The sequence below is a fragment of the Delphinapterus leucas genome, chromosome 7 (genome assembly GCF_059928025.1).
Source record: "Delphinapterus leucas isolate spDelLeu-1000000601 "Yukka" chromosome 7, BTC_Dleu_Yukka2, whole genome shotgun sequence".
Classification (NCBI taxonomy): Eukaryota; Metazoa; Chordata; class Mammalia; order Artiodactyla; family Monodontidae; genus Delphinapterus; species Delphinapterus leucas.
The window spans coordinates 37,350,714-37,361,858 of NC_143135.1; the positions used below are offsets into that span (position 1 = coordinate 37,350,714).

At 39.5% G+C, this 11,145-nt stretch overlaps 1 protein-coding gene across 6 annotated transcripts in view; it reads left to right on the plus strand.

The window, feature by feature from the left end:
- SPTY2D1 (SPT2 chromatin protein domain containing 1) overlaps nt 1-11,145 on the plus strand; it is a 21,341-nt gene continuing 10,196 nt past the window's right edge. For 3 of the 6 annotated variants that reach the window (XM_089915059.1, XM_089915058.1, XM_089915060.1), the window contains exons 1-2: nt 1-213; nt 10,427-10,541. In XM_089915059.1, coding sequence (XP_089771185.1) covers nt 154-213; nt 10,427-10,541 — 175 coding nt within the window. In that variant the 5' untranslated portion in view covers nt 1-153. Of the gene's footprint in view, nt 486-524; nt 9,825-10,426; nt 10,542-11,145 lie in introns of those variants that run through there. The other 3 variants (XM_022583780.3, XM_089915061.1, XM_089915062.1) reach the window with 3 other exon arrangements.

Below are 11,145 nucleotides of genomic sequence, written 5' to 3' on the forward strand. Positions count from 1 at the left end.
CAGACGGCTTTGGAAGGCTCCGGAAGTGGTTGTGCAAAGGGGGGGTGGGAGAGGGGCTGGTCAGGCAGTTCATTCGGATGTTGCTGGTCGCCTCGCTAAGGCGCAGTTTCACTCTTTTCCGAGAGGCTGGCCCAGCCCTCCGCCTCGGCTAGAATGGACTTCAGGGAAATTCTCCTGATAGCTTCCAAAGCACAAGGTGTCAACAACGTGCCGGTAAGTACCAGCCGGGGCGCGACTGTAGGAGATCCTGGACTTCCAGTTCCGAATGTGTGGCCCATGGAACTTCCAGGAATCCGTCTGTCGGCTCCGGGAGAGGAAAGACCTGGACGCCGTTTTTGTTTGTTGGTTGGTTGGTTGGTGGTTTTGTTTTTTTCTCTTGGACATGTACTTCTGAGTACTGGGGGTGAAGACGGGCTTGAGATGCGAGGCGGGAGCCTTCTGACGAGCGGCTTGTTTAGGCGTTAACACCCTGCAACTTTGCGCTGGTGAGTAGAGCCATGCCTGGCATATAGTGGAATCTAGCGCTAGTAGTTTCTAGCTTCGGCGTAAACTTCAACCCAGAGGTTGGGGAGTTCAGGAATTTTAGGGACTTGGCCTGATACCTTTTGAGGCGATTTCCCGCCGATCTTTGTGTCAAACGTTTTGTGATTTCCCAAAAAAGTTCTTTGCCTTGTGGCCCCACCCACTCAACCAACCAGGTGATTGAATTATCACCTCCCAAGGGGGGAGTTGAGTGGATTCCACGAAATCCTTGGCCAACAGAATGAGTGAAATAGTTTCAGCTTCCATTTATTTGTGGTCTTCCAGATTTGTCTTTGTTTCAAATCTAGGTCCCATTTACTCACTAAGGTTTGCTAATTCGCCAATATTCGCAGAGCGGTGTAAGACTTTAAATGAGGTAGTGAGTGACAGTGCCTGCTTTGCGGGGGTGTAGCTGTTTTGCATAAGCTAATCATTTCTGTATCATCAGATGGTACCACAGCCCAGCTGTAAACCGATAGATTGCATTGTGTTACCTGCAGTTTGAGCGATGAGGTGTAGAGCTCAAATGGCTCTCTTTTAAAGTCAATTCAACTGGACCTTATTGAGCTCTCACTATGCATTTCTTAGATTTTTGTATATTTGCAATATTTTTTTCCCTCCCCTGCGCTTTTCTTGTCTTTTGAGGCTGGCTCATTCTTTTTACTCTTTTGAAGATATTGATCTAAAAATAGTAAAATAACTGGTAAATAAAACTGATATTCATCAGCTTATTATATATATTCACATCCCATCCCAAATACTCCGAATGATCTTGAAGTTATGAAACCTTGAATGACAGAATTACTTTCTGCATCTATAAATTTCCTAGACAAGTCGATATTGGATCTAGTAACATTCATATTTGCATAAATTAGGTCCATATCTCATTGTACATCTTACTCAATTTCAGTGGAGGTCAGAGATAGATGATACTAGCCCTGATGCCGAAGACTATTCTGTGGAAGAATCAGAACCAAGTTACTCGTTTCTTATTCTAAAAACCAATGGTTGCTGAGAGAAAAGTACATATTTCTAGAGCAGAAGTTTTCAAACTATGTCTATATTTCAGAATATATATATTATCGATTTATCTATGATTGGAATAACAAAGATTGAAAGCAAAAAGGAAAATGGGTAAATTGGCGGTCATTTAAAATTTAATAGATGAACATAGGCATGTACTTCATGAAAGCATGCTTTTCCCTCCCACCCACCCCAAAAGCTAGTAAGCCTGGAAGTTTGATTTAGTTATCAGCATTATAACTCTTATCTTTTTACTTCAGATGAAAGTAAGTCACAGAAGAAGCTAGTGAGGAATAGAGCAAGATTGTATTTAATTTAATCCATTATCTTGTTTTTACTCGATTCATCTAATTATTTTAAGTTATTGAATATTTGCTTTATCAGCTCAAAGTAAAGCCTTTTAGAGCACACTATCACTTGTGAAATCTAACACATATTGTACAGTGTAAGACTGTTACAAAGCAAGTATCCTTATAAACCACCATCCAAGTCAAGAAAAACATTTCTGCAAGTGCATGGACACACACACACACACACACACACACACACACCACACACACACACACACACACACACACACACACACACACACCCTGCTTGACAAAAACTTTATTGATTGAATTATGGTCTGAGAACCACAGAGGCTTTGCAGTAATTGCAGATAACTCCATCCCTCTCTAGTGCTTGGTTCATATTTCTCTTTTAGCCATCTCTTCCCCCACCTTCCATTTGGATCCTATCGGAGCTGACTTTCGATTTCAGTCATCAAGTTCCTGTGTCACACCTTTGCTACAGAAAAGAAGTACACTAGCATTGATTGGACTAAAATCCAAGGGAGGCTAAAAGCTGAAACACCTGTACAGCCATTTGGAACTCTTTGCAGGGCTTTTATTTTTAAGATGTGTCTACTGTATCTGACTTGAAAAGCAATGAACAGTTCCCATTGAGACAGCTTTCTTTTACATTGTTTCTTTTTAAGAGAAATAGTTACCTTTATAATGTTTTAGTTAAAATAAAAGAAGGATTGCATCATGCCTAGAAATATTAAGCATGCTATCATTTCGCAGTGGAAAACTGAATACAAAAAAAACAGCTGATCAAGGTGATGTAACCAGTCACTGTTATTAGCTCTGTTTATTTTAAAGGAGGAAAGATATTTTTGGTAACCTTGCCCTTAATATTTTTCTCCCTGGGTTGCTCTAACAAAAACAAAGTGGTTGTCTTGTTTAGTAGAATAGAAGAGCTTAGAATCTGGATTCTTACAGGTTACAAGTAACTATAATTGATGGCTTGTAGTGCATGAGGCAAGTTAAATGGTCTTTCTCACAATCAGTCTGAAAATCATCCCAGACAAGATACTGTAGCTCTGGTGTGACCCTCAGATCAAAAAGTAAGGGGAAGCCTTCATATAAGGATATAAGGATTTGGGGAGCTATAGACCCTTGAGGGTAAGAATATAGGTACTTTATAGTAGTAACATTTCCTTTTTTTTAAATTGAAGTATAGTTGACTTACAATATTGCATTAGTTTCAGGTGACAATATAGTCATTTGATATTTTTATAGATTATACTCCATATAAAATTATTATAAAATACAAGCTATATTCCTTGTGCTGGTTATATTTCCTTTTTTATTTTTAAAAAGCTTAAAAATTTTTAAAAATTATTATTGGAGTATAGTTGATTTACAATGTTGTGTTAGTTTCTGGTGAACAGTAAAGTGAAGCAGTTATACATGTATCCACTCTTTTATAGATTCTTTTCCCATATAGGTCATTACAGAGTATTGAACAGTTCCCTGTGCTATACACAGTCGTTATTATCTATTTTATTAGATAATAAAAGGTCCTTATTATCTTTTATATATAGTAGTGCGTATATGTCAACCCCAATCTTCTGATTTATCCCTCCCCGCCCTTTCCTCCGGTAACCATAAGTTTGTTTTCTACATCTGTGACTCTATTTCTGTTTTGTAAATAAGTTCATTTGTACCATTTTTTTTAGAGTCCACGTATAAGCGATATCATATGATATTTGTCTTTCTCTGTCTGACTTCACTCAGTATGACAGTCTCTAGGTCCATCCATGTCACTGCAAATAGCATTGTTTTGTTCTTTTTTATGGCTGAGTAATATGCCACTGTATATATGTATCACATTTTTATCCACTCCTATGTCAGTGGACATTTAGGTTGCTTCCATGTCTTGGCTATTGTAAATAGTGCTGCAGTGAACATAGGGGTGCATGTATCTTTTCGAATTATGGTTTTCTCCAGATATATGCCCAGGAGTGGGATTACTGGATCATATGGTCGTTCTATATTTAGTTTTTTAAGGAACCTTCATGCTGTCCTCCATAATGGTTGTATCAATTTACATTCCCATCAACAGTGAAGGAGGGTTCCATTTTCTCCACACCCTCTCTAGCATTTATTGTTTGTAGATTTTTTGATGACCATTCTGTAGTTTTGATTTGCATTTCTCTAATAATTAGTGATGTTGAGCCTCTTTTCGTGTGCTTTTTGTCCATCTATACTTCCTTTTAAAGAATAGTATAGGCCAACAAAAAAGTTTCTGCAGGCAGTCACTTTGTAGCCCTTGATGATAGTTGATTATAACTGGATTATTTCCCACTCTTAGATCTGAAGATGACTTTTGTAGTGCCTGGGGCAGCTTTAGATTTCTAGCCTGGAGCAGTACTTCTGAACTGGTGTTTTAGGGAAGGGGTCTTTTAGAAACTACTGCCCCACAGAGATTCTTTCTCTTCCCCATCACTACCTAGACAATCTCTTTATGAATAATAAGGATGGGAGTGACAACAATTAACATTTATAGTGCTTCCTTTGTGCCAGGCACTGTTCTAGGCACTTTTTGTATATTAATTTAATCATCATAATAACTATATATGGAAGCTTGTTTTACAGATCAGGAAACTGAAGTCCAGGGAGATGAAGAAACGTTCCCAGAGTCACGCAGCTAATAAGTGACAGGGTTAGTCATGGCAGAGCAGAGAATGTAGTCCAGGCAAACTGGCTTCAGAGATCTTGCTCTTAATCACCACCCTGTGTTGAATGAGGAGAGTCTTTTGGAAATGGGGTGGTGAGGAAGGTTGTCTTCTATAAAGCCTGAATCCATCTAGCTCCCTACCCCCAACTCCAGCCTAATATAGCCTTGGGCAGTAACCCTATTGTTTTTTTGATGACACTTCTCAGTGTACAGTAAACTCTGATGGGAGAGAAATTTAAAGACCAAACTAACAGCATATGGAAACTGGAGGATAGATATATACAGCCTGTTTGGGAGAGTGCCAGCATAGTTAACAGAAATAGAGTCTGAGGTTGAGGGAAGGTTCAGCGGTGGACCTGTTTGGGGTAATGGCACGATCTAAGAGGCAGGTAGAAATTAGGGAATGGCATTTAAGAATGAGGTTCGAGCTAGAGATGAAGATGTTGGGATTCGGTTAGAAGTGAAGCATGTTGTAGTGGGAACACTTTTGCCCCTGAGTCAGGAGACCTAGATTCTAATTCAGACACTGCTACAAATTGTGTGAGTGATAGACAGTAGATACACAGTTGTCTTTTGGGGGCCATTTCTAACGTGAGGTTGGACTAGAGGCTCTGAGGTATCTATTTGCTACTATTAATACATCTTATATAATCTGGTATATTTTTTAAACACAATAATAGTAAAATTTACATTTGACCCCATAGCAGTCTCGAATAGCATGCTTTTTGGTGGTTTTATTTTCACCCTCTTAGCTACCCAGCTAAGCAAGCCTAATGCAAATCAGTGGTTTTCCAGGCCTGCATTCATTCCCTGAGTATGATGTTTTGAGAGGATTGTAGAAGTTGTGTAGTCATCATTAAAGTTAAGGATAAATTCTTTTTTTTTTTTTGGCTGCATTGGGTCTTCGTTGCTGCGCGCAGGCTTTCTCTAGTTGCAGCGGGTGGGGGCTACTCTTCATTGTGGTGTGCGGGGCTTCTCATTGCGGTGGCTTCTCTTGTTGTGAAGCACAGGCTGTAGACGCACGGGCTTCAGTAGTTGTGGCTCGTGGGCTCAGTAGTTGTGACTCGTGGGCTCTAGGGCGCAGGCTCAGTAGTTGTCATGCATGGACTTAGTTGCTCCATGGCATGTGGGATGTTCCTGGACCAGGGCTTGAACCCATGTCCCCTGCATTGGCAGGCAGATTCTTTTCTTTTTTTTGCGTTACGCAGGCCTCTCACTGCTGTGGCCTCTCCCTTTGTGGAGCACAGGCTCCGGATGCGCAGGCTCAGCGGCCATGGCTCACAGGCCTAGCCACTCCGGGGCATGTGGGATCTTCCTGGACCGGGGCACGAACCCGCGTCCCCTGCGTCGGCAGGCGGACTCTCAACCACTGCGCCAACAGGGAAGTCCTGGATATATTCTTTGAATATTTCTAACTCCTATTTGTAACCAATGATAAACCTCTAATTTATATAAAACCATCAGGAAATTTATATTTTCTACAATTACAACAATATATTATCTCCTGAGTAAAGAACAGCTTTCAAGAAGGAATTGACTATTGATTCTAATATAACATATTTGGTGAACATATATTTCCAGACTGAAAGCTCCTTATTTTCTTAATCTGACCATGACAGTATAGTTTCAATGCAAGGAACACATGTGTTTAAAAGTGACTTAATATTTTCTAGGTCACTTGGCTTCAGAATTACAAATATTGGCAAAATCTCTGATACTGTATTTCTATGGCATGAGCTTCACTGTGGTGGATCATTCACTGGGGCCCAGCAGAATGACTGAGTCGGCTTGCAGTATAATAAAATGGATACACTTAGGATAAAAGAAACTCTTGTCCAGCTGCTTTTCATGAAGCTCAAACAATGAAGCAGCCTGGTGCCTTGAGTCAGATGCAGAATTGGTGGATGCATCTTGATGTGTTGCTGCTAGAGCTAAATGTGACCATCTGATGTGGGAGAAAGTGCAGACAGTTCTCCTGCCTTATTAAATGGAATATAATGTAATCCCAGCCTGAAGCTTTCTTTTCAACACATGGTTCTCTGCTGGGCACCTCTGTGGGGGAAGGAGACTGTCTAATAAAATATTCTGTTACAGCAAATCTTCTAATACCAGGGTCTGACTGCAACCCCTTTTTCAAAAGTCTAGCCAGCTCAATGTTAGGAACGTCTATAGTGATAGACCCAAGAGAAAGGAAAATACACGTTCACAGAAAAACTTGTACACAGATGTTCACAGCAGCATTATTCATAATAGCCAAAAAGTGGAAACAATCTAAATATCCATTAACTGATGATTAGATATCCATACAATGAAAAATTATTCATCCATAAAAGCAATGAAGTACTGACTATGTTACAACATGAACCTTGAAAACATTATGCTAAGTGAAAGTAGTAAGATAGGAAAGACCACTGTAGCAGTCAGGCTTCTCCAGAAAAACAGAACCAGTAGGATATGTCTTAGGGAATTGGCTCATGTGGTTGTGGGGGCTGGCAAGTCTGGAATGTGTTGGGCAGGGTGGCGCTCAGGCTGGAGCTACTGCTGTCGGAAGTGGGGTGGTGAGGAAGGTTGTCTGTAAAGCTCGAATCCATCTAGCTGCCTACTCCGGCTCTCCAACTCCAGCCTAATAAAGCCTTGGGTAGTAACCCTGTTGGTGTTTTGATGACACTTGTAAGTGTTCAGTAAAGTCTGATGAGAGAGTTTCACATAGAAATTCTGGAGCAGATGAAGAAAAAAAAGTTTTTTTAATTGAAAAATCTTACCTACTTTGTATAATCAATTATCTACATAATCATTTACCTACGGCTTCTAAATTTTACCTTATTTTATGATGCATCTCAGTCACTATGTAATGGTACACTAGGTGCATGATTTCATTTATATGAAATGTCCAGAACTGGCAAATCCATAGAAACAGAAAGTAGATTAGTGGCTGCCAGGGGCATAGGTGAAGGGGGAATGGGGAATGATTGCTGAAGGGTAAGGGATTTCTTTTTCGGAAGGTGAAAATGTTCTGGAATCAGATAGTGGTGATGGTTGTACAACTCTATGAATATAGTCATACATATTAAATGGGTGGATTTTATCGTATGTGAATTAAATCTCATTAAAAATGTTAAAAAAGAAGATCATTATTATCTCTGGAGACCCAACCCTTTTTTTTCTGCCCAGATTTCTAGGTTTTGATCTAAACTTTGCCTAAGAGAATATTTTAATACTCTCCTGGTATCTGCTTTTGAGTGCATCAAGCTACAGAGGATGTAAGAAACTATTAATTATGACTCAGCCCGTGTCAGTAAATAAGATTAAGCCTCATCAGGTAGGACCTTGTCCTACTTAAATTGTTTCCCAGCAGGCCCGCAAAGTAAGATGTCGTATAGATTTATTGAATTCTTCTCCATCATACGGACAGGACAAGGACAGCAAAATTGTTGGGTTAAATGTGAGGCCAGCTTAATAAGTATCCTTAAGGGATACATAGCAGTGTTTAAAAACAAAAGCTGAATTTGAAATTGGCATGTGAATTGATGAAAATAGGTGTATACTTTGAAAAAAGCTCAAAGTAGTCTTTGGGATTCTTTCCTGAGTGAATCCGAGTTCCTGAACCCCCTCCCTTGTTTCTTTATTGTGTCCTGCCTTTCTTGTGCTTATGTTTCCCAGTCGGTGTTTCCCAAAGTGCAGTACACGTAGCTTTGGCTGTACCATGATTTTAGGTGATACACAAATACGTTTTATTCTCATAGTTGCATTTTTTTAAGTTATATATTTTGATAGGATTTGGAAAAATATAACTAGCCTTTCAAGCCTGTCATTTTATGGGTATTATTGCTTGAGGTAAAGCTGTAGTAATAAGTCATGGTGTTTGATCTACATGTTTTCTTAAAATTAGTAAATAATAATACAAGTGCTATACTATAAAAGGGCAAAAATCATGAAGGTGATATGCGAATGATTGAAGCTTAGTAAACAAGGCATTAAACTGCCCCATTGACACTGTGGTTTTCTCATTCAGTGCTTGTATTCAGTCAAGAGTAGCTTTTCTGCTAGTCATATCCCATTACCTACCTCTTTAAGTCCCAGGTTAGGAAGAAAGATGTCTACCCTGAAATTAGGAAGTGCTCACTTGCTGCTGTCATACCTAGGTAACAAACCAGTCCTATTTTAAATAATTAACACTAATGTGTATATTGGCATTTTGGGGTAGGGGGAGCCCTGTGTAAGCTTTGATTTGGCAGGTGGATCTCTGGGCTATGTAGTTGGCAGGGACAGAAAAATCTTGAGCCTTGGCAACACAAATCCACCCTTCCTCTTCTCACATATCTTCTTGATGGGATGGGGTAGAGTGAGTGTGTGCCTCTGCTTATGAGTCTATGTGTCTTATGCAACTTGAATCATCTTCATGGTAGCACTTCTGTTAAGAAAATGTGAGTTTCCTGTGGATAAGGCCTATGTTTGAGGTTCTTGTAAACCATGATAAATTTTATATATCTAGTTAGGTAAGCAATATTCTTTTTCTCCTGTCTTCCTTTCCCTTTCCTTTCTCCTTTACGTATTGGGTCGCAATCCACTATGGAAAGGATTGCAACTAAATTTGCAAAGATATGGACTTCTTAAAGGATTTTATTATGACAGCCAAGGGGACTGGGAAAGGAATCTGGATGTTCTCTTTTGGAATTTCTCTCTATGTGGGATGTGTCAGGTCTCAAGCATTGCTATCACGTAGGATTTTCAGGTTGGATTAGGGCCTGCTTTCTTGGCCAGCTGCTTTGTTGGTAGACTAACTTAGCTGGAACTTCCAGCCTGTTTCAGGATGCCTTCTATTTGGCAGCTGTGTAGTAAGCATGAGTCCTTTGGCTTTCCTCCAGGAATTTCATACACATTTTGGGAGTCACTTTTTGGTTCCTGTAGCTCAATTTGTTCTCATAGGTTAGTGTTTTTTAACTAGCACAGCAACAGGTTGAGTGGATTAGAATGTCATCTGCCTAAGACGAAAGAAGGAGGGCATTAAAAAATTCTTATTTCCTAGCCCATAAATTTAATTTGGAATGGTCCTAGAGATTAATCATCCTGGTCTGAGTTATTAGCTCTGTTTATCATACTTCTCTAATGATAAAATAAAAGGAAATATCTTTCCTTTTATAGTTTAAATTAACATTATTCTAGTTTTAGTCATTTCCCAATGCAGTTAGATAAAAATCAAAGCCCAGAGAAATACCATCTGTTCCAGGATAACGTTAGTGCTTTTTGGGTGACGTGGAAACCTGTCTAAAAGGGTTTGTGTGGCAAATTAATATTTTTTAACGAACACAGAGCTGCACTTAAAGGTTACGGAGACTTGGGCCCTTCTTGCTGCTTAAATTTCTTTGAAATGCTTTTTGGCTATGGCTGGCCACCAGCTTTGCCCATGGTCAAAGTAGAATCTCATTATTTCATGTTGAAAGCAAAGTAACCTATGAAGCAGCTATGAAAATCATCTGGAGTAGGGTACTCAGGAGGAAAACAGTTGTGATAGTAGTTTTTTCTGTTTGGAAAGTTCTGAAGAAGGCTAAGCTTTTAAATCAGAATTCTAAAGCACTCAATCTGTTTCAGTGGTGATTTTTTTTCAGTTCCCCCAGTCCAGGTATCTTTTTGGGAAAATAGCCTGAAAATAGTGTTTCTCTCAATTGTTCATTTATGTATTATCGAGGATGTTTAAAGAAACTCTGCACCTAAAAATAGTCATGTATAATCATATTCAGCCTGAAATTTTATAGCTAAGTTTTCATGTGGGTTATGTGATCTCTTAATTATTCAGAATAGATTTTTCAGTCAACATTTAAACCTCTCTATTGCTTCAAAGTTAATTGTGTATAACTTTTCCTGTTTTTATTTTTAGAAAAGATACAGTTTGGCAGTGGGGCCTCCCAAAAAAGACCCGAAAGTTAAGGGTGTCCAGTCGGCAGCTGTCCAGGCTTTTCTCAGAAGAAAAGAAGAAGAGCTCAGGAAAAAAGGTATGAATCTATAGCCTTATTCTCAATTTTAAAGTCTTCTGTCTTCACAACTAGCTTGTACGTAACCAGTGGATGTTTGTAATATCATAACAGGCTGATGGATTTGTTGTGTATGTGTCTGAGTCAGCTGTATTTATAGCATTACGTATATTCTTATGTTGATCATTTGTGTGGATGTTATCTTTTATTTCCTCTTAAATTAAAAGCTTTTTGGGTATAGTGACCATATCTTCTAATTGGCCATATTAGCTCTCCAGTAAGAAGTAAGAACTCCATTCTTTGACCTTGGTTCTTTTCCTGTTTGTTTGTTTGTTTGTTTGTTTTTTGGCTGTACCATATGACTTGCGGGATCTTAGCTTCCTGACCAGGGATTGAACCCGGGACCACGGCAGTGAAAGCACTGAGTCCTAACCATTGGACAACCAGGGAACTCCCCCTTGACCTTGGTTCTGAATCTGCTTCTACCTACTTTGTATTTTAATTTTAAAAAATATGTTATTAAGAGTGCTATCTAGCGACTTCCCTGGTCGCGCGGTGGTTGGGAGTCCGCCTGCCAATGCAGGGGACCCGGGTTCCAGCCCTGCTCCAGGAGGGTCCCACATGT